The sequence below is a fragment of the Suricata suricatta genome, chromosome 7 (assembly GCF_006229205.1).
Source record: "Suricata suricatta isolate VVHF042 chromosome 7, meerkat_22Aug2017_6uvM2_HiC, whole genome shotgun sequence".
Taxonomy (NCBI): Eukaryota; Metazoa; Chordata; class Mammalia; order Carnivora; family Herpestidae; genus Suricata; species Suricata suricatta.
In genome coordinates this window covers 80,230,781-80,255,361 of record NC_043706.1, presented here as the reverse complement: position 1 = coordinate 80,255,361, position 24,581 = coordinate 80,230,781, and the positions used below count along the sequence as shown (strand labels likewise).

At 33.6% G+C, this 24,581-nt stretch overlaps 1 protein-coding gene across 3 annotated transcripts in view; it reads left to right on the top strand.

Moving 5' to 3' along the window:
- The window catches only part of EPHA7 (EPH receptor A7), a 166,582-nt gene that overhangs the window by 135,759 nt on the left and 6,242 nt on the right, over window positions 1–24,581 (top strand). Inside the window, exons 6-14 of one of the 3 annotated variants that reach the window (XM_029944619.1) lie at window positions 507–631; window positions 3,361–3,529; window positions 8,722–8,830; window positions 9,480–9,535; window positions 13,410–13,535; window positions 14,613–14,798; window positions 15,384–15,445; window positions 16,883–17,092; window positions 17,824–17,973. In XM_029944619.1, coding sequence (XP_029800479.1) covers window positions 507–631; window positions 3,361–3,529; window positions 8,722–8,830; window positions 9,480–9,535; window positions 13,410–13,535; window positions 14,613–14,798; window positions 15,384–15,445; window positions 16,883–17,092; window positions 17,824–17,973 — 1,193 coding nt within the window. Of the gene's footprint in view, window positions 1–506; window positions 632–3,360; window positions 3,545–8,721; window positions 8,831–9,479; window positions 9,536–12,107; window positions 12,934–13,409; window positions 13,536–14,612; window positions 14,799–15,383; window positions 15,446–16,882; window positions 17,093–17,823; window positions 17,974–24,581 lie in introns of those variants that run through there. The other 2 variants (XM_029944618.1, XM_029944620.1) reach the window with 2 other exon arrangements.

The window sequence follows — 24,581 nt, the reverse complement described above, 5'->3', positions numbered from 1 at the left end:
TGTAAAAGCAACTTCATTTAAACATGTTTAAGTAAAAACATTTTTAAAAAGTGCGGACCCTTGAACACTGAAGTAGCCATTTCAAATAATTTGCATTATGCAATATTAAAGTACTTTTTTCTTTTAAAAAGTGTATTGCCGTTGCATGTGAAGTAAATATTTGGACTTAGTTTATCACTGGAGATTAATCTGAAATCATATTTTGTAGCCTTAATTAGCATTCATTTGCTTAATTGTCATTCTCAGCCCCATCATTTCCATTTTTCACTAACTTGAACAATGCTATCTTCTGCTGTTTGCACTTTAATTTAAATTTCTATTAAGGTTTATGAACAGTAATAAAGTCCTGTTTGAATATTCATTAGCTGCTGAATTGTGAGCTATGAAAAGGTGCTTTCTTTTACCTTAATGAAACTGGCACAGCAGGGAACTGATCGGTTGTGACATTTGATTTGAGGCATCCAGCGAATTTTCTCATTGTTTATTGACATGTCTTGTCCAAACAGCTCCCTCGCAAGTGAGCGGAGTGATGAAGGAAAGGGTGCTGCAGCGGAGTGTGGAACTTTCCTGGCAGGAGCCAGAGCATCCCAATGGAGTCATCACGGAATATGAAATCAAGTACTACGAGAAAGTAAGTGCTACGAGCTACTGAAATGCGCAGCCGATGGTCTCATTTCATCCTATTGCAGTGTAGACTAAACTTGGTCATGAGGCCCACTGTTTAGAGCTGCTGTGAAATTCAGAGTGAATTTTAGCCATTTTTAATGACCGTCTTCCTGCCTCTCAAGCTCATCATTGTAATTACAATTGCTGTATAGTAAGTGCCTGTGTTACACAAAGGAAAATATTCCGCTGGCGGTATTTTTGTTCGATTTTTGATAAATAATTAGATGCAGGGTGTTTTAGTGCTACAGAAACCGCACAGTCCACTGTGTTTTTTTTAAACAGTTCTTTTAAGATCTCTGCTTGGGCCCTTAATGATTTCTTTTATGTATATAGTTTCACTGGTAATGATGGTGGCCTCAAGTAACTTAGTAATTTGAAAACATAAAAATATTTTCTGTAATAAAGAATTTCGTTTCTCCAAACTTCAGAATCAAATGATGATATTCCACTTCTTTAAATTAACTCCTCCTGAAATTTATTCCACAAATGTTACACTAATCATATCTACCACTTCTTCACACTCGCTTCTCCATGAAAAACAGTATGGCTGAAACCCAAGCACTGCCCTTTCATCTCTCCATAGTGGCTGAATTTTAGTAGAGATATAACTGAGTGGTAGGAGCGCATTTATTTCTGACCTATCTGGAAGGGGGTGGGCACCATTTTCACAAATTATTATCTAGGCCCCATCTCACGGGAAGATATGGTTCAAGGTGTGAAACACCAAAATCATTATTATTACTAATATTAGTAATTAACATTAGTAATATTACTAGTAATATTAACATTAGTAATGTTATATATTAATTAGTAATATTAGCAATAGTAATATTACTAATTAATAATAATTAATATTAGTAATTATTAGTAACTAATATCAGTATACTATTAATACAGTGTTACTTATTGACTTAAATAAGTTCGCTAATATGCCATAATATGCATAACAGTTTAAGCACTTAGACGGGATTATAAAATAGGAAGCCAAAGCTTTGGAAAAACTTAGGGGCTGAATTGACTTGGTTGAATAATTTAAATGCATACAGTGCATTAGCAATAGATATATTATTTCCTTTTGAAGAAAATATGGTTTAAGATTAGTTTCAATGTTCAGATTAAGTTTACAGTATTCTTGCTTATTATTTTCATTATGCATTCATGACTTCCATGGCCAAATAGACATTTTAAATACCTTATTTTTGTACCAGGGAATACATTTTTTATGCCATCAAATGTGCCTCTGAGGGAATCATTGTCTTTAATGTTGGTTTTGTTATATCTTTTTTCCAGTAAGCTCTAACATTTATAGTCCTTTCTGAAATTTCATCAGATTTCAAGCAATAAAATACATTTTAAAAATATGTTAGGTGGTAAATGAGAGTAAGTTTCTCACAATGCAATAAAATATTTTCAAATCTATGCATAGGAGTAAATTTGTTCAAATAGTTTCTATTTTTCATGATGAAAACAGAATGTATCTACATTTGCTGGACTTACCTATTAGGCAATTATTAGAACAGAATAATAGTATTGCATTGTAACATATGTAAGCATGTGAACTCTATATGTCATTATGTCATCTAATATCAGTTATGCCTAGTTCTTCCACTTGAGATAAAGATATGTTTATAATACCAACAATCATTTTTATAAATGATTATAATTAAGACAATCACAAATCAACTTCACTACATATAGTTTAAGTGTACATTTATTTATACTTTTGCAAATATCAGTGTGAAGGAAAATCAAAACAACCTGACTGACATTTTCAGATTTCAATGAATGGTTTAATTAGGAACAGCTGTTTATTTTAGAACAAGTAAGAAACTGTCTAAAGTTGTATATTTTGATGGCTAGCTTTTATAGCTTTTTAAATAAAAAGCCCATTAGAGTCATATCAATTAAGCTTTAAAATTTTTTTCATTTGAATATTGTATTGAGGGAATTTTTTATATTCTTGAATTTTTATACTTCTTTCATTCTTAATTTATCATATATACTATTTAAACACATTTTTAAACTCTGCAAGCCTCAGTTTTCATATTTGAAAAATGAGAAATTGAGTGATATTTAAAATATTGTCAAACATAAATTTTATAATACATTAACTTTTATATTTATCGTTTTAATTTAAAATATTCCATTAAATAATATTTTGTAAAAGTATTTTTTGGTGAGAAATGTAGTTTTTAATAAAAGCAATTGATATGTCAGTATGGTGGTGGTATGTGTTAAATTCCTTGAGTTAATAGCTTTCTTCATCTCTCACATATGGCCTTTTGCTTGCTTAATAACATTCAAGAAAAGTATTAGAAGAAGTACATTATGAAGGGAAGACCTCTATGAACCCATAATTTTTATAAGTGTACCAGGTTTTGGCCAATAGGACATTTGATTATATTTACAGCTACATAGTTCTTGCCACTGTGCCCTCTACCAACAAAGCAAAAGCTCAGAAACATATAAATGGTCTAACGAAATTATTTTTCTTTGAAACTTATAGAACAAAGGCATGTGTTCACATTTACATTTTATATTATCTTAGAAACAAGTCAGTGTTACAATATTCCACAGGGTACAATGTAGCCTTTATGAAAACAATGCAGTAAATTGAAATAAATTGCAAGAATTGCCTGTCAAATTGCCTGGTTGCAATTACAATTAAATATCCCCTGAATATATTGTTTCTAGGATCAAAGGGAACGGACCTATTCGACAGTAAAAACCAAGTCGACTTCAGCTTCCATTAATAACCTGAAGCCAGGAACAGTGTATGTTTTCCAGATTCGGGCTTTTACTGCCGCTGGTTATGGAAATTACAGTCCCAGACTTGATGTTGCTACACTAGAGGAAGCTACAGGTAAAATGTTTGAAGGTAATTACCACCTTTGGTTTGGATTCTTACTCTCTATCACTCTGTCATATTTTTTCCAATATTGAGGGTGATGATTTGGCTCAAGATTATTATTATATTTAAAGGTGAATATATATGCATAAATATGTCAAAAGTTAGGTAGAATAACAATTAAAAATTTGCCATTTTGTGTCTCTGTTTGAATTTTGTAATTTATAGTAGTCTCTTTAAAACATCCTGGGCTTATTTGGAAAAGATGACATTAGAACTACAAGCAGGACTTGTTCAGTTGTGTATTGACACAAGCTGTTTTTGCAGAATCCAGAGCAGTATCACTCTGGTTCTGCTGGTCAAAGGTGCTCCTTCACAGGAACCCCCAAATGAAGCCAGGATATACACAGCATGGGCCAAAGATGGATCTGTAAAAATCTGTGTTAATTTAAGCTCCTTGCCTGTTAGCAATGATTTCAAAAATTACAGTTTCGAAGGAAGATCTTAGACACTGTACTTATTTTTATTTTTATCATCTCTTTTCATCTTTAATAAATATTTCAAGCATACTAAATTAAATAATATATTCAAAGTACATATGAAATATTAATAAGAATTAAATGAATATCTCTGTATTGACCCCTCAGCTTAAAAACAGATCATCACCAGTATCTTGAATCCCCTTTATCATTTTGTTTGCTCTACAATTCAACAGAAAGTAACAAGAATGCATGTATCTATAGTGTATCACAAATAAGGAGATGTATGTTGGAATGCATGTCCAGAGTGCAAGTTCAGAACAGCTTCAGTGCCGCTCTGGATGCTCCTCAGTTAGCTGAGATCTGGGGGTGTGTTTCTGTATTTGGAGTTCTTGATTTCTCCTGATATTACTGGTCAGGCACAGAATTCCCCCAGGTGTTACCGTCTCATCTCCTTGCCAGTGTAGTGTTCCCACAAGGATCTCTCTCTCTTTTTTTAGATATTTATTTATTTTGAGAGACAGACAGAGGGAATACACGTGCACTTGCGGGAGGGCCAGAAAGAGAGAGAGAGAACCCCAGGCAGGCTCTGCACCCTCAGCACAGAGCCCAACGCAGGGCATGAACTCATAAACCGTGAGGTCACGACCTGAATCAAAATCAAGAGTCAGATGCTTGACTGACTGAGCCACCCAGGTGCCCCTCTCACAAAATTCTAAACAAAGATGAGCTAAAAAACATTATGTGATTCTTCTTTCCTCAATTTCTAATAAAAAGTCTTAAAGTAAATTAAATCAGCACAATTTTAATCAGTTATTTTGACTTCAGAAAAATATTTTTATAGTGCTTTTAAATGGCAAATTGACAAATATGCTTTGATTCATGAATTCTTAAGTCCGCTAACATTATTCCTCTCCCAAAATATTTTGTTATACTTTTAAATTACCCAGTAACACTCAGAACCTCAAATAATGAAACATACATTATAATAAATTTGAAATACAAATCATTGACGTAGAATTATAGACGTAAAAGCATCAATTGGGAAAATGTCATATAATTTTGTGTGATAAATTTAATGCCACTTTTCTTCATTATCTTTTTAAAAAAGAGTATCTAAGATTAAAAATAAGAATATCTAAATTTAATGGCCACAAAACCTTAAAGTATTTTAAATTTTCAACATTTATACATTTGAGTGGTCTTGTATTAAATGTGTTCTAGTACTTTTCAACCTAGACTAATCTCATATTACTTTTAATTTCTAATATAATAAAACACTTTAAATGTTTTTTTATATTTATGAATAGTTTAACCTTAAATTAGAAACATTAACTCATTATCTCTAATCATACTTTATCAGTTAAACCTCCCATTTTGAAAACTCAAAATTGATTTGTGCATTGTGCTGACTTCAAAAATTGAAAATATTGTGACAAACTATTTTATATTGAGATTCATAGGTATTATTTTATGCTGAGATCATTGAGATTCATAGATGTTATTTTCATTATTTAAAAAATGAAGTAAATAAGATGAAGTACTAGAGCCTGAACAATCACATGAATGTTAAAACTGGATTTTTGTGTTAGAAAGAATTTTCAATTTTTATCATCAGAATATTCTCTCCCACTAGAATGTAAAGTTGATGGAAGAATTATCAATATCTCTTTTTCTTACTCTTGTCTGGTCAGTGCCTATTATTAGTACTTGACACATAGAAGGCACTCAGCAAATAAGCAAGGAATGAACACCTGTGGTCATCAACATGGAGCAGACCCTCACTATCAGTCAGCACTTGTAGACACATTCCTGGTGTCTCATCTTGATTTGCCCTGGCCAATTGTGAGACTTTGCATGAGCACCCTAATTCTGGGATAGCAGTACCTAGCTCACAGGGTTTTCTGAATATTACCTAGGTTAATGTACATAGAGTACAGTTTTTATTTACTATTTAGCAGCCATCCTCAAGCGTTTTTCCTATTAAAAAAATATTGAGGGGTGCATGGTGGCTCAGACAAGTAAGCATCCAACTCTGGATCTCAGCTCAAGTCTTGATCTCAGGGTCGTGAGTTCAAGTCCTGCATTGGACTCCCTCCACCCTGGGCATGAAGCCTATTAAATATATATATACACTGAGGCTCTCCAAAGAAATTTTGGTTATTTGGATTGTACCTATTGATATTCACCATTAGAAATTAAAACAGAAAATTTTTAAACACGCAAATACGCATTTCATTAGCCATCAGAGTAATGTTTCTGTCACATGTCATGTAACTTCTGGAAAACTCAACCGTGCCCCTGTGAGCATATGAGAATGAAAATGGCAAATAACATGATATCATATAAAGTAGCTTTGATCCTGCACATCCCCTAGAAAACTCTTGAGGGGGCCTTAGGTTTCCAGACCATCCTTTGAGAACTGCCAATTTAGCACGAGGTGCTGAGCTATGAATTAGGGATGTGCAGAGACCCCTGACACAGTCATGCTCTGTTTAAAGTTCAGTGAGAGCTACAGGCTTGTATACAAATCCTACCACACAGTTCAGCGCTGGCACAGCGCTTGGCCCAGTCCTATCAGAGCGTTAGGAAACGATGATTCACTATGCTTGGAAGCAGGGCAGAGAGAGGATGTCGTCAGAGAGAAGTCCCTGGAGCACTGTTTGAATAGGGAAATTAAACAGATTATTCTGTTGCATTTACATCCGAAAATCCCCATCTATTCAGAGTCAATACTGCTGTTTTTACAATTTTAAAACCATGGTGTGGTGATTATGACGCTTACAGATGACTTTTAAAATTTATTACCCATAAAATAGATGAAAATATTAACCATAAATGTTGACTGTGGGAAGATTAAAGTGTGACCCTGACTATATAGTAAAAAATATAAATATTCACAAATTCTAATCACCATTCCCCCGAATTCAGCTTTCTCGTTGGAGTTCTTTTTCTGAAGCTAAGGCAGAGCGGAGCCTAAGACAAGCAAAGAATTATACCCAGGGGCACACCAATTGGATGGAAACAGTTTCTACACATAAGCATACAATGTTTTCCTCCCTCATGAACAAAACTACTATATATATAGACAGAGAGACAGAGAGAGAGACAGAGAGAGATAAAATTGCTTTTTAAAATCCAAACCAAAAAAGACTTGAAATCTTTTCTTTGTTGAATAATAATAGGCTGCAATTCAGAAATTAAAGTATTAAAGTTGTTTTCTTTTTCTTCTTCTTCTTCTCCCCTTCACCACCTACTTTGTTTAATTCCCTGGAGGAGCAAATTAGCAGGTGCTGAATTAGGAAGTGTGTATATATCTTTGTTCAGAAACTATTACACTAGAGCTACTTTGCTGTTTTCCAGTCTAAGATCTATTGATTGTTAACAGAGGTATACAAAATTATCAAAGAGGTAATACAAAGTTGGTATACAAAAACAGAGGTATACAAAGTTGTCAAAAGAAAAACATAAAATAGAGAAAAGCCAATCAGAAAAACTTTATGCAAAGTTGGTATACAAAACAGAGGTATACAAAGTTGTCAAAAGAAAAACATAAAATAGAGAAAAGCCAATCAGAAAAAACTTTATGCAACCTATTGTGGCAAAACATTCTCCGCTATGTGTAATTTACTGCTCTGGAGACTCAGTCCCTTGCCACCAGCAAGAATGAGGAGTATTTTCCATCCTACGTCATATTAAAGATTGCAGCTGTTGACTATTTCAGCAATAAGAGGACTATATTAGCCCGACAGTATATATTAAATGATATTTTGCAACTGGATCATTCATTGGAATATACATTTTGTTGTTTTTATATTCCTTTGATTGTTTTATGAAGTCTGTACTGGTATTGGAAATATAATGCCCTGGGGAAATATGACAATTATGAATTCTGATATAAGTAAAACTTTACTAATTTGGAAAAATGGAAGTGGAAGGCCTTGTGATGTGATGAAGAATCGGGATCAGGGACCGCTTTGAAGGACACGTAAACACACACTGTCCCCAAGGAGACTCTCAGAAAGGGCTGGCTGGGCTTGCCTTAAGAGGCAGAGAACAATAAGCATTGCATAGGAAGTTTTTGCAATTAGATAATGCTAAACTGGTTTTTAAAGTACTTGCACCAAGTTTGTGCTTTCATAAATAGCCTACCTCCTCTGTAATCTTAACTCTCAAATGTGCGTGGTCCATACTTTGTCAAATTAATATAAATAATCCTCGTCTTTCTCCTAAATTGTGATAGATTATAAAATCACAATTATTTACTATGATTCCATGATGATTTTTATTTTATATTCATGATTTGAGAGATAAAGCACAAAAAATGCAAACTATCTGTTTTGTTTCCTTTTTACCTATCAAAGATCCAGAGAGCAAATGCTTTGCTGGGGGAAAAAAAGATTTAATAGCAACCGTAGATCAAAGATCTCTCTCTGTTGAGCTCTAACTAAGTTTTCAACAACTAAGCAGGGGATAGCCATTCAATAAGGTTTTTTATGGGTGTCTTTTATAGCTGAGGAATATAAAATAGATGAAAGTGTTGTCCTTACCATCCCCTTAAAATGCAAAAAATAAATATTCATGTAAATGTATATTATTACAATGCAATGCATTTATTTAAAATGAGAGGTAAATTAAATAGTGTCGATATCTCTTGCTCCTAAGATTTTGTTTACTCTCTCCGGTTCTAGCATGGTCCTGTTTCTGACCTCTGTTTTCTGTTTACAGCCACAGCAGTCTCCAGTGAACAGAACCCCGTTATTATCATTGCTGTGGTTGCGGTGGCAGGGACCATCATCCTGGTGTTCATGGTCTTTGGCTTCATCATCGGGAGAAGGTAGAACACAAATTTGCTCTAATCTTTAGCACAGCATGTATTGATTTTTTGAGAATTATGTCAGCCTATTACTTACTGTTTAGTGTATTAGAATGTTACATACCAAAGGCAAATATTCTGTGTCTGGGATGAGATACTAAAGGTTAATAAACGTCCATTCTCCCAAGGTAAAATACAGTGTGAGCTTAATCATTCATTGCCTTTAGTTTAAGAGCAACGAGTATTGTTAAGTCCTTTTGGGTGTGTTTTTATTTGTTACTTTCAGCTAGGTTTTCAGTATAAATACAGGAGGAGACACCTAGGGAAAAATTCACTCTTTTGGTTAATGGTTTCTGGAAACCACTGTTGTCATTGTCGTTGTTTTTCAAAGAAAAGTATAAGCAAATATTCACTCATTGATAAATCAAATCTGTGATGTATGTCTCTTGCATTTTGTCTCACACAAAGACTTTATATTCTGTATCTTTTTTAAGCATGCAGATTGCTGTATTTTATTAATGAGTTCATAACTACAGGCAAGAAGTTTTTGCATTTTGTTTATTGCTCTAACTAGCAAGTTGTTAAAGAATTAAGGTTTATTGTACCGAATCTTAAATATATAAAGTAAGATCATTGTTTGAGAGCATCACAAATTTGGATTTTTTTCTAGGCACTGTGGTTATAGCAAAGCCGACCAAGAAGGGGATGAAGAACTTTACTTTCATTGTAAGTGTTTGGCTTTTCTTTATTATTTGTACCCCAGTTAATACAGAGACCTGGTTGTTAGTGTTGGCATGAATAAATTCCTAATGTATCATGCTTCAAAGTACCTAATGAACTAAAAATGTTGCTTTAAAGCATTTGAACAAGATATTTAGAATGAAAATCATATGATGTGAATTTTAAAAACAAAATATATTCAGAAATATAATCTCTCATAAGAAATTTTAGTATAACTGCAGGATATTTAGCTGCTTTTGTGTCACAATTTTTCCTTTTGCAAACTTTGCCCAAGCGTTTCATACCATTCTAACAATAATCCATTAAATGTTGCATGGCCCATATTCTAGTGAAGAGATTCATTTAGAATTAGAAGGATAGTCCCATTTTTCCCATCCAATGAGTGATGCTACCACGAAAGCCTAAGCCAAGGGGCCTCTTCCTCTTCAGCCACTATCTATACATTGTCTGTCCGATAGGTGTTTCCCCAGATATATAATAGGATTTAATCCTCCAGTGTTTTTCTGTGGACTTGGGTTCCCTGTTTCTTAAACATTGATTTTGGAAATCATATTCAGAAGAGGCCTTGGGAAACCAAAGAAAAGAGATGCCCGTCTGCATTAATGTTATTCCTATTGGAATGTGGATGGCAAATGAAAAAATGAGAGCTATGCAAATAAATGTCATTCCTTCCTCTAGCCAAAGTAAAAACCTCACAATCATGGGTTTAGTTCTAATGATTAATGATGTTCATATTCAAACCCGTCATTTTAATTTTTAATCCTTGGAGATATTAAGAAACAATTTCACTTATTCTTTTTCTTGGTAGCATAATCTTTACTAAGATTGCTCTTGGATAGATAAATTTCCTGATTTGCACATGAATTACATCTATTATTATGTTATTTATCAAATTATTATGCCAGTATGTAAGAAGATATTATGTACCCATCCTAAAGTTACAAAAAATGTATAAACATCAATCAAGAAAATGCATGGTGTAAAGACAAAAATTGTGAGCACTATTATTATTGTTACTATGATTCTCAGTGGTGAGAGTGCCATAGGCAGTTTATAGATACCGAAAAAACGGAGGGTACATTTTTCTCTTTTACAACATGAGAAAATATTTTTAACACTTCCCCAACAGAAAGGAGCGAGTTGAAACGTGAATGCCTAAACTTTTATATCTAGTTTAAAATGTATGTAGAAGAGTAACATATAGTTCCTAAATCCCGATTCTAGCCATTTGTGAATAATTTGATGACAGAATCATTTAATTTTACCTTCAATGGTGTGTCACTTTTCTTTCCTTTACTGACTATATCTGAGACATTCCCGAATTATCAAATATGTATTAGTTTATTTGCCTTTAGCTTTTAGGTTAATTCAGAAAGTAAATTGAAACATGGCTTACCTAAAGCATGTTGTATAGCCTTATTCTAAATTGTCATCACTCAGTTTTAATATTTTGATGCCATTTGCTTTTTTTACATTTGACATTGAGTTTGTAATTCGAAAAAATAGCTGCGTGTTTTACTTGCTGACATAGACAAGATAAGCCTGATGTACATAAACCATTTTCATCCTTAGAGCAAAATATCGATGGTGGTTTTAAGTTATTTAACACTCATGAGAAATGTAAATGAGATATTAGAATATAAAAAGGCTCATTCTCCGAAATTGAGAGAAACAACAAACCAGAATATTCAGAAATATGTCAATATTTTCCTTATTTTAAAACTCCATTTTTGAATGAATAATGAAAAAATAAAGTGCACTTAACAATATCCTATCCTTGGAAATCCTTGATATTTTGGAATCACCTTTTTTTAGCAAGGATACCTTTTCTTGTCATTTGATGAGAACCAGGCACTTTATTTGATTTTACAGCTGTCTCTAAAATACGTAAAGTACAACTCTATGATCACCAGCTGTTTACAAGTTGGTATCCTTTTATTTCTTTAGTATACAGACAATTGTCTTAGGTGCTAAGACACCAGATTGAATTTCTACAGAAACATGAAAGCAACCATTTAACTAGCTTTTAGAGCACTGAATTTAATAGAATGTCCAGTCATTTGTATCAGACGCCCTCAACTCTCCATGGCCCCGAGTGCTACATTTAAAGATATAAACACAATGGAGAAGTTTAGTGAAGCAATTCCAATTTACATTTTGTTTCCTCCTACCATTTCGTCTAACAATGTCTTTGAATCCAAGCTGGGCAGTATTTCATGTTTTTATGCCAAAATTGCTCTGGCCTGTCAAAATGTTTTATGACAGCTTGAATAAAGAACCATCAGAGACCCATTTGAGATGCTGAAGGTTACCTCCAATCTAGCTCCCTTATCACAAAACAAAACAAATAAATAAATAAAGTAAGAAAGAAAGAAAGAAAGAGAATGAAAAGGGAGAAGATGGCTCATTCTCCATCTGCCTGCCAATCTAGGAGGTTAACCTATTGTTTTCTTCCCTTCTCTCTTTTTCTCTTCCCCCCCTCCCTGTACTCCTTCTTCTCTCTTTTCTCTTTCTATCCCCTCTCTCTTTTCTTCTTGTGTTTTTTTTTCATGTTCAGCTTTAGTAACAAATGAGCATCTGTCAGTTTTATAAACTGCAACAATAATTGTTTAAGACAATCAATTTTGGATAAACAATCAACTACAGCAGAATAAATCAAGATTTTTAAATCCCATTTTCCTTTATACATTCTGCTTCTTTTTGTTTGTTATGTGTTTATTTTTTAAATATAATTTTAATTTAATGTGATGACATAAGCACAGTTAGGCTGCAGTGTAATACATAAATATATTGTTCTCAAAATAGTAAGATTTAATGAAAAGATTGTTCAGTGGCTTTGTTAAAACAATAAAGGTTTTTTGAGGATATAGTGTAATTCTTTTTATTGCATTAATATAACCAAATATATGCCTATCTATCTTATCTTTGTCTTTAACCAAATGATTAGATTTGGAATACATTATTGTAACTGGATTTGATTTAAAGTTGACATAGCATTATCTGTTACCTGCATGCTTCTGGGTGCATTTTAAGAAGATTTTAACTTTTAAGATGATTCTATGTTGTTTGAATTTTGACTACCTTTTCTGAGGCATATTGGCTACCTCCTTCCAGAGCCTTATATTTGAAAGTTCATATAAACCATTCCTCTTTCAAATTGCTGTCATACATGGTTAGCAGATCCCAGGAATATTGTAAATTTTCTAACTTTACTCTGCATTTTGTACATCTGGCCTCTATTGCCTTTCAAGGTGAAGATGAATCTGTGTCTTTAGTAGATTTCTCTCTGATTCTGTGATAGTGGTCCCTCACATCTTGTACTAATTTTATGTATATGTCAACAGTGGTTGGTCTTTAAAAAAATAAATCAAAAGAATAAGTAAGATGTCTAAATGTTTTTAATATTGCTGTCAGTGTAGTAGGCTACCTGTAAATGAAATGTCTTCTTTTCCCAGTGTATTAATTTGATTGATTGACTGACTGATAGATTTACAAATGTGTTTCCAAGTCCATTACAAACCTCAATATGGCTTGAACTATGCCATGATAGCAGTGAATTTAATTAAACCTCCAGTCTGATAAGAGTCATGTCAGAGAAGTTTGGTGATGTCTTTTGTTGATTTACTGGAAAAGAAATTCAGTTAGTAACCTATGAGCTGGATCCTATGTTACCTATAGAAGCTTGCAGATAATACCTATACGCCAACAGACTGAAGTAGTCTGTTAAAACTGCTGTGAATCAGGTGATGTGGAAGCAAGTTCACTGTTCCAAGGAGCACTCTGCATAATGAAATTCCTGGGCTGACTGCACAATAAGTGCTTTGCTTCATCACAGTCATGCTTTCTTACATCATTACAGTTAAATTTCCAGGCACCAAAACCTACATTGACCCTGAAACCTATGAGGACCCAAATAGAGCTGTCCATCAATTCGCCAAGGAGCTAGATGCCTCCTGTATTAAAATTGAGCGTGTGATCGGTGCAGGTAAGGCTGTTGTAGCTTCCTTGTTCAGCTGTTCCATTTAGCCAGGATCGAAAGTCATACATCATAATGACAGGCAAATAATTATACCTCAAGTATAGAACTTTTGCATTTACCTGAACCGTTGGAGGCAATGAGGCTGTACTTGTTTATGAGATCTTAAGGGAAAAAAAAGTGAAAAAGAAGCATGTGGCAGAGAATCTGCATATCTTTTGTCTTCTGTTGGATTTTTAAGATATCGCTCTATGATAATACTGGCTTAATAGTTCTGGCCTGCTGTTTAAGAAATGATTTAGCATTTTTTTAAAAATTAGAATGTTCCTGAATTTTCCTGGAATATGCATTTCCTCTTACTTGATTTGCCATCTTCCTGCCAGGCCTTCATTTTTATCTTTTTTTTCATGCATTTGTAGGTATTAGTTAGCCATTTAATTCCATGCAGAAAATTAATATGTGTGACTTATTTAAAAGGAATATTATTTTCTACATATACAATATGTATTTTTTAAATCTTAATTTATTTATGTTTGAAAGAGACAGAGCATGAGTGAGGAAGGGGCAGAGAGAGAGGGAGAGAGAAAATCCCAAACAGGCTCCATACTGTCAGTGCAGAGCCCAATACGGGGCTTGAACTCATGAATCATGAAATCATGACCTGGGCCGAGATTAAGAGTCAGATGCTTTACCAACTAAGCCACCCAGGGACCCCTGAATAACAATATATTTTCATAGTAATTATGTATTTTGGATTCAACTCCTTAAATTTAACAGTCCTAGTGCATATGAATTCCAGACTTTGAAATATTTAAAAAAATACTTGCTTCTCAAACTGTAGAAGCAATAGCAATGTTTAGAATTTGCAGATGTCCTCACGCTTTAATCGCCAGTGTACATTATATATCCTGTATTTCAAATCAAAACGCTGTTTTCAAAAAAGTTTTTGTTAATCCAGCTAAAAAATTGTAGTTTGTGTAACAGATAGGTTAGCAAAGCTTAGAAGTGTCTTTAGAATTATGCATTTACTTTGAAAGAAGAAACATTTTTGAGATTAACATACACCTGCCTGTTCTATTACTTCAGGAGAATTCGGAGAAGTCTGCAGTGGTCGTTTGAAACTTCCAGGGAAAAGAGATGTTGCAGTAGCCATAAAAACTCTCAAAGTTGGTTACACAGAAAAACAAAGGAGAGACTTTTTATGTGAAGCAAGCATCATGGGGCAGTTTGACCACCCAAATGTTGTCCATTTGGAAGGGGTGGTTACACGAGGTAGATATTGACACCTTTCATTTATCAAGTGGGCTGTCAGCAATTACTGTTCTTTTATACCTAACTAAAATTCAAATTATGAACGTATTGTCTTTTCTAAATGAATATTTTTTTCTTGGTATGTAAAGGACTAAATTCTTCGTTTATGTTACTACCTCTGAAAAAATCAGGATAAGTGAAGGCAGGATTAGAGTTAAAGAATAAATCTGATAAACAGATGGAATGACTGATAGTTTCATTTAGCTTTCAACAGCCATAAAATTGGTACACCTTAAGTTTTTACATTTTATATAAAGTGTCATTTTTTTCTGAGTTTTGGTCACAAAGCAGGAGTCAGAAGAATACACTGACTTTGTTCTTTAATTTTGTGAAACCTAAACATCTTCCAAACAGACATTTAATAACTCTAAGCTTAGCAGCACTGCGGACATTAGAAACACTCACGGCTCCTGCATACAGCCTTTCAGAAGAGCACCGCGTATTTTATAGAGGGTGAAAAATGGGAGTAAGTCTGAAGTTTAGGTTATAGCTCCTGAAGCAACACTTTTTTTCTTATACATATATGTACTTTTTTTTAAATTTTAGGGAAACCAGTCATGATAGTAATAGAATTCATGGAAAATGGAGCCCTAGATGCATTTCTCAGGGTAAGTAACAAAATTATCCTCCCGGTAAATATACTGTCCATTTTACCACTCTAATTTTGACTATTGTTTACAGCATTAAATGTAGACATTATCAACTTTAACAGATCAGAAAATTGCCTTTTTTAAAAAGCTGATTAAATTAAAGGTCAGAATTCTAGTCTGGATTGAACTAGAACTTTCTGACCACATTAGTGGTACAGTGTAGTTTAAAAAAATAGTTTTCACTAATATATCCCTTCAAATGTAGAGCATACCTACTTGAAGCCCTTTATTATGAATACATGTTGCAGAGTAACATATCACCTTTGCAGTATAATTATAAATGAAATACAAAGGTAATACAGAGAAGACTAAACAGTGAGATAACCATTCAGTATTGGCCTGATGATCCCAATTCTGGTCTGTGGAACCATTTTTATTATATTGCTGTGTGAACACTGGGCATAAAATATAGAATTACTAACATTTTAAAAATTAATAGTGTGTGATTATTTTCATAATAATTCTAAATATATAAACATACATATTTTTGCTCTGAGACTTTTACCAAAGAATATAAACACATGTTAATATTATTCCAAATGGCAGGGAGAAGATAATGTAAAGAATAAGAGGCCATGCAGTATTATCACACATAATCTGCAGTGATACATTCAACTTAAATTTATAAGCAATGACAAAAGTTAGAGAAATTTTTATTAATGTATAACTATCAACTCTTGGGAACAAAACATCACGCATCAGTTTTATCAACTCAAATCAGTACCCCCATGGGCTGTATATATAATTCAGTTGGAGACATCTGGGAGTTAAAGATGGGTTAGAAATAGTGGGTGCCAGTCTGGTTGCAAAGCGCTCTGGATCCCATTTGCTAGTGCATCGGTTTTAGAGAATCTTTGTTGCAAGTAACGTTCCCACCAGTAACAAAACAGGAAAAAAATAGAAAAAGCCAAGTCAGCTGTTATAATCATTTTCTTCTTTCCCTTTTTATCAAGAAAATTCTCCTTTCCCTTTTTTATCATTTGGAGAAAAAAAATCTTCATCCCCTTATATATTTCTAAATTACTCATATAATATTTTAGGAAGTGGAGAAACACTTAGCTGTCAAGGACAGTATTTTGGGATATCCCAGTCCCTACTTTTGCCTCAAAAATTAGTACATACTTTTGGACCTGCATAACCTGATACTATTTTCAATCAATATAAATAACATGTCAATGTAAATAACTAAACAATTGCCAAAAGTCTATTTGGTATTATTTGACTGTCAGTTGAATCAACACCCGTTTTGGTTTTTTTGTGCATGTCTGTATTCTCTAGAAAATTAGTTAATAATTCCTATTATACTATAGTAAATCCCTAGTGTGCAGACATTTTAATGGTAATTTTTCCCTTTGAAAGCAGAATGAAAGGAAGTTTATTCTTGTCTTCCTGTAGAAACACGACGGGCAGTTTACAGTCATTCAGTTAGTAGGAATGCTGAGAGGAATTGCTGCCGGGATGAGGTATTTGGCCGACATGGGATACGTTCACAGGGACCTCGCGGCTCGCAATATTCTTGTCAACAGCAATCTTGTTTGTAAAGTGTCGGATTTCGGCCTGTCCCGGGTTATAGAGGACGATCCAGAAGCTGTCTATACAACAACTGTAAGAAAAAGTCTCTTACTGCACCCATCATATTCCCGGGATTTTTCTACCGAGAAAGCAGGACTTAATAATGCAAAACTGAACAGTAGAAAAGAGGCAAATAGGTCTCAACTTTTTGTTGTTGCTGGTTTGTTTGTTTGTTTGTTTGTTTTTGGAAGAACCATCGTTGTTTTTCCACTCCATATACAGACAAAGAGAAGAAGTAAGATAAGAAGGACAACATGCTTATGTCATATCAGGGTGTTCATACACGTAGCAAATGGTTGTATACGGTAACTTCTGGTTGCTAGCTCTCATAATTGTAGCAGAGAAGCAGACTCCCATTTTAAATAAAGATTTCAACAGAATATTAACTATGCTTATTCTTATAACTTTGTGACATGAGCAAAAAGGGAAATATATGAGGATTTAGTTGAATTTCCCCACATTTTATTCGATTTTAGTAGTTATGTTGCCTAATTTGTCACTGTCTTTTGACTAGACTCATGGCCTAAGACCACCTAAGGAAGGCCCATTAAATTAAGTTGCCTTAAAAATGAAAACTTGTAATGACATTTTAAAAACCAGATTAGTAAATTTAAATACACTTAGAGAGATTCAAGATGGATAGATGTGATACTGCTGAATTGCTAACCAAATATACAAATGTTTAACTGTAGCTTTATAGTTCTGCTATAAATGATTTATAAGTTATTATGCATATTTAAAATTTCAATTTCTTTTTATAACAGGGTGGAAAAATTCCAGTAAGGTGGACAGCACCCGAAGCCATCCAGTACCGGAAATTCACATCAGCCAGTGATGTATGGAGTTATGGAATAGTCATGTGGGAAGTTATGTCTTATGGAGAGAGACCTTATTGGGACATGTCAAATCAAGATGTAGGTGTTACACTATTTAAACAAAAGGGATTTTCTACATTAATATCCATTGTTATTGGAACATATAGGTAATGAATGGCTCATAAGCAGAAACTTCTAACATTATAAAAATAAAACTGCTGAGTTTTCACAGTTATTCCCACAAAATTACCATAAATTAGTGGTTCAGTTAATTTCACTTTGAAGATTGTTTTTTCTTTTAAAAAATCCTCTCAATAAATAGAAGCATACAAAGGATATGTCCTCTATCTTTATCGTGAGTAAAGATAATGATGCTGTACTTGTAGAGCTTTAGTGGGAAAGTCACATGAGTAAAGCAGTCATTTGCAGAAGGGAGGAAGGAAGCCTGTGTTTTATTTTGTCTTTGAAGCTTCTCTCTCTTTTTCTTTTAATGTTCTCAGAACATCTCTATAACTTGTCTACTGTTGGTTGATTTGATTAAATTTTAATTTCATGAGGTGAACTAAATCCTATGACCAATGCTGGTAGGTATTCCACAGTGATATTTTAGAATCTAATCACAATGGGAGTACTTTTGGAAATTCCTAGAAGTCAGTACTTGATAAACATGTGTCATGTATCCTGTTGGATACTAAGGCATAAAAGATACTGTGGTCCCTTGAGAAAAGAAGATAATGGCAGTTATAGGGGATATGCATCTTACATCAAGAGGCCACTTATAAAACAATACGGCATAGATGCAAGTGAATATTTGCTTCTATTAGGCTGAATTTTATGAAATGGACATTTTTGTACATAAGAAACTTTCAAATATTGGTAGATTCATATAGTTCAACTTACTGAAAATGTGAGTAAAATCTAGATGAAAGTTGGGCAAATATAAAGTCTAAGACCATACCCTGGATTTGAACCAGCAATTTGGAGATTTTGGTTCATAGCTAATGAGAGAATTTTCCAAAGAGGCATATTGGATGGTCCAGAAGCAAAAGCCTAGCAAAGCATGTGGAGACCAACCAAATAGATTCCCTGTCCTAACATAGAGCAGTGCACACTGGTAAGTGATTTGATATGCAGATTAAGTTAGGGCAAATTGATGAAAGGCTTTTATGAAGGAGTTTAGAAATGTTACAAATGCACGTTCATGAGGAATAGAGACATAAATGATGCTTTAGGAAAGTCTATACCGCCATTTAAAAGAAGGATGTGACCAGAATAGTCAGTTCTTAAAGTACTATAAACATGGACAGCAATAGAAGCTGACTAAAATTAAAATTGAGTTATTTTTCAAGAAGAGGCTATGAACATTGTTATATAAAATCAGTATTTTGGATTTTGACTTTAGAATTTAGCGTCTCAAACTCCTATGGTCTTAAAAACTTGTAAATAGTTATTTTTTGACACCTAGAATCAGATTGTTTGTAGGTAAGGTTGTTTTCAGTAAATCCTCCCACAAATTTCTGAATGAACTGCAAAGTTCACATCCTGACAAGGTGGTACTTTTAAGTCATTTAAATCTTTTGGTGTTTTGAACTGAGGGATGACATGAAATTTTTTTTGGTTTTTAGGTTTTGGTTTTTGTTTTTCAAAGATAAAAGTCTAAATGATGAGTCCGTTTGGCAGAGGCAAAGTTGTTAATATTTGACAGAACTCAGTGTCAAAGATTTCATGGACTGTCAAAATGTGGGCAAACAAATCCTTGGGGCAGAGAAAGAGAAATATTTACATTCCCCAGACACTCAGTGGAGTTTCATTTCTTTTGACACCTTCCTTCTGTACTATATTCAAACATAACGGGAATGACAGGAATATAAAATAACTTTAAATTCAAAGTTAACTTCTGAAAACAAATAATGGAAATGGTAAGGAAGAAAAAAAATAATTCAATTTTAATTTGTAGAGTTCCTTAAATATTGCTTGTCTTTCCTGAAAATAAAATGTGAAGAATATATAGTTAGCGTATATATAGAAATAAATATTCCTACGTAGCAAATGAAATTATTATGTCTACAGTGATATTTACTTCTGAGCTAGAACATTCAGCAACAACTTTCTTCTTTTTCTGTAATTTTGAAGATCTGAATTATAAATTCATACACCAGTTTGTATATAGTAAGGGGTTACCTGCACAGCTCAGGTTTTTAGTGAAATTTATATTACTATTCCTCTTGTAGGATAATATTCATTATTATATACGTAGGTCGTTAAAGTGCTATTTGAGCAATTATATGTATAGGTTTCAAAATGCAAATGATAAAACAATGAATAATTCAAAATAATGAATTCCATTCTGGCAGAAAATTCTCTATATATGAGCTATTTTACTTGAAATCTCTGGTAGGAGTACATGGAAACACTGAAGATATCTGTCAATCCCCGATGCATATGGAAATCCTGTATATGTGTGAATAGATGTGGGAAGTTTGCTTTCAACATATTTTCCTATATATTAATTTTTTAATTAATTTAGATTAATTTATTAAGTGAATTAATAAACTTTATATTGTTTAGATTTCGTTTCTAGGAATTTGTCAGGGATTTTAGAAAGCCTCAAATTTCAAATGCCTTGGGTTTTAGAAGACTTTATATAAGACACTACGAAAACAAGATGTAAATTCATGATTACATTTCTAAACAAATCCACAAAATTCCAGGCTGAATGCTGACGGAAAGTTTCTGTGATCACTTGGAACAGACAAGGGTATTATAGAAGTCAGTAAAGTAGATAGTTTCCAGAAGGCTTTAATTTTTCTTTAAGTTTTTTTATTTATTTTTGAGAGACAGAGAGAGACAGCATGAGCAGGAGAGGGTCAGAGAGAGAGGGAGACACAGAATCCTAAGCAGGCTCCAGACTCTGAGCTGTCAGCACAGAGCCTGATGAGGGGCTTGAACTAATGAACCGTGAGATCCTGACCTGAGCTGAAGCTGGATGCTTTACTGACTGAGCCACCCAGGTGCCCCATCCAGAAGGCTTTATCTGCATGCTAGATAGAGCAATGAGCAATAAAAACTTGGGAAAAGATAATATGTATGTGTATGATGAAACCCACATCCAAACCCAGACAGAGCAATGAGCGATAAAAACTTGGGAAAAGATAATATGTATGTGTATGATTAACACTTGAATGGATTCTTATTGTATTTTGACATACTTATAGCTTTCTTGAATTTTCACTGCAATAGAAGCAGTTAGAATTTTGTTATTTACTATTAAAATTGAGAGTAAATGTCCCAAAGAAATTTCTCATTTTCATTCTTAAAAATCTGCAGATGTTTAGCCCTTTCCATAATGGCTTTCCAAAGAAAATTCTTTATATATGTAGATTCATTCAAACTTAAAAAATATTACAGAAATTGAAAATATTCTTATTTGGCATTCACAACAGCTGTGTTTTAATTAAATGTATGTCTTAATTAGTTCAAATAAAATTATTACCCTCAAATTTTGATGTTCTTTAGATAGATAATACTTTTTCTGTTTATAGTACTCTACAAGGTCATTTCTGTCTACTTTAAGCTAGGCCAATAAATAAATTGTTAGTTTAACTAGTAGGTAGTCATAAGGATGGTTAAAAAAAAAAACCCGTGATGTTCCATAAAGATATTGGACATAGAGACAAATCTTAAAGTGGGTCATTTAAAGACGTTTAAGAGCTTCAAAAATATAAAAATACACTTTAACTACATTTGCTCTCAGTTAAATTGTGAGCCTTCAACTTTTCCTTTTGAAAGTCACCATGAATCTATTACTTTGTATTTTTTTATATTATGATAGAAACAGAATTTTGACCTTTTTTTGGTAAAACTTTGCTATAATCTCATACTTGGGGTCCAAAATATTTAATTGCGGGAACTGTGGGTCATATGTTATTGTGAGGTTAACGGAATGGGGATGAGCATGAGCAGGGAACAGAAGTCCGCATGTTAGATCCAGTTAGGTTACGACAGACCCGTTATCAGGGGGTCTTTCTGTGTTCTTTTTCCTCTTAATTACAATGGTCACACTCTAATATCACTGAAACACTCTGCAGGAAACAACTTTTGTTTTTATTTCTAAGTCGTCCTTTACAGTATACACCAAAGCCATGCTCCCTATTCTATCCCAGTGGTCTTTTACAAATGTCGTTTACCCATCACTTCCTATTAATCTGGGACCAGTCTAGAATTAGAAATTGCCTGACATTTTTCTTTTTCTTTTATTAGAATATTAAGCTAGATCTGGGCAGGTAAATGCCTGTCCAACAGGTTCCTAGACATTTCCAAAAAGGTCTTTTAAATCAATTCTGTGAATACATAATGCTTTAAGAAGTAGAAGTTCAATCATTTTACCCAACGTGCCTTGTTGTTTCCAAGAATGTATAACTATTTGTGGAAAGTACTTCTTATTTTCCCAATTGGTGGATTCAAAGTCCAGAGTGCTAACCATTACACCATGGGGCCACAGGCTTATTTTCCCAATTGGAAGTAAAATGCAGCTAACCAAATAAAAACTGCAGAACTTCTAGATTCAGTTTGTGCCTGAATCACCCCCCCTGCCCCATCGGTAGGTTTATCCTCAAAGGGTATGTATAGCTTGGATTATACCAGCCTGTGTCTATAGAAGCCGAAGGTCCCCAGCAGTTCTCTCTAGTGCTCCCATATTTAGGTGCATGATTGTTAGTGGGAAACTTAGGGTCCCCAAATCCGTTCCCCATCGAGAACAGCTCTGATTTTAAATGCTATCTTTAGCTGCTGTTTTTTTTTTAAATGTGTCCACCACTGTATCTATCCATCTTTGAAAGCCAGACTTTTCATTTTATGCTGAAATAAATGTTTTCCTGCATAATAATAAAATATGAAATTCCTATAGTGCAACAGGACAAATTGCAGAGGTTCATTAACTCATTCTTGTAAGAAGCATTTAATGGTATTGTGTTCATTGGCACAAAGACTTAAGAACATATTGTGCTCAAAGATGAAAAATTCTAAATGTTTTTATGAAGTCTTGGAGAGCTGTTGAGGAATATTAATGTCAGGAGGATGATGATCAGATTTAGATTTATAATTTATTTTATTCTTTAAATTTTATTTTTAAGTAATCTCTACATCCAACTTGGGGCTCAAACTTAAAATCCCAAAATCAGAGTTGCATGTTCCATGACTGAGCCATCCAGGTGCCCCTAGATTTACATTTTAAAAGATTATTTAGAGGGAAAGGAAAAAAAATCACGTTGGAAAGGAAAAAAAAATCACGTTACGTGTATTGTTTGTTTCTGGACATCCGAATACAAATCAAAGCAGGGACATAAGTTAGAAGGTGATGGAGAATAATAAGGATTGCACCAATGTTAGGAGCATGGGAACTTGTTCTGTCAAAACAGAAGGATACTGCTTATGTTCAGATGCAAGCAATCTCAAGTATAAGGAAAGCCATTCTTTTCCCAATTTAAAAAAATGCCTCTCAATTGTATTATTTGGTCATTTTGAATACATAAAATTTTAGGAGTTATTTATTACTTATTTAAGTCACTGTTTAAAATAACTTAACCGAGCTTTCCAAAGTACATTATTTTTACTTGTATTTAAGTTTGTTAACATAAAGTATAGGGCTGTCACTGCACTGTTACACAAAGCCATGGGAAAGTATTTGCATTTAATACAGTTTTTTAAATTTAATTTCTCCTATATTTATATATTTGTGATCTTTACAGAGTTACCATTGCATTTGCTTGTGTGATATACAGCTTTCTGAAGTCTGGGATATTTTATTTTATTTTTTAATTTTTTTAATGTTGATTTGTTTTTGAGACAGAGACAGTGCGAATAGGGAAGCGGCATAGAGAGAGAGGGAGACACAGAATCTGAAGCAGGCTCCAGGCTCTGAGCTGTCAGCACAGAGCCCGACACAGGGCTCAATCCCACAAACTGTGAGGCCATGACCTGACCCTAAGTCGGAAACTTAATCTAAATGGAGCAACCCAGGTGCCTGTGATGTCTAGAAAATTAGGTGACTGCTTACAAGATACACAACCTTTGTAGCAATGGGATCATAAACAAGGACATTCTTAAACTTCTGTCCTTTTTCCTTCATTAGCATTCAGTACCAACACTGATTAAGGTCACTTAAGGCTAAGGGTTTTTTTTTCTTCATAATTGTTATTCAAAATAAAGCATTTCTATTATTTGAGCATATATAAGTTTAAGAAGGAGCATCATCAGAAAACGGTGACTAATTAGCTGTACATAGAAAGAATATATGTCCTCACATCAGCTTTCTGGCTGTGATGACTAAAAAGGCCATTAATTGATTAGTAAAAGATTTTAGGGAAGATGAGAAATTCAGTTATAAATAGGGTATGAGATGCGTATAGAAAATCTAGTTGAAGATATCTAGTAAACTGATGTATAAGACATACAACATAGCAATCAGGAGATAATTTCAACTGAGGATTCTTACAATACTTTTCAAAAATTACTGTAGTTAAATGAATCTATTTACCTTTTAAATTTTATCAATTTTCATATAGAGATTTTTCTTAATGTGTGCTTTTTTCTTTTCTAATACAAAGGGTTTTCTGTAAAAATTTTTATGCCAGCTACTTTTTTATTCCATTCTGCAACCTTTTACATTTTAATGTGTTACTCTGGAATGTCAACAAGCATCTTAGGGA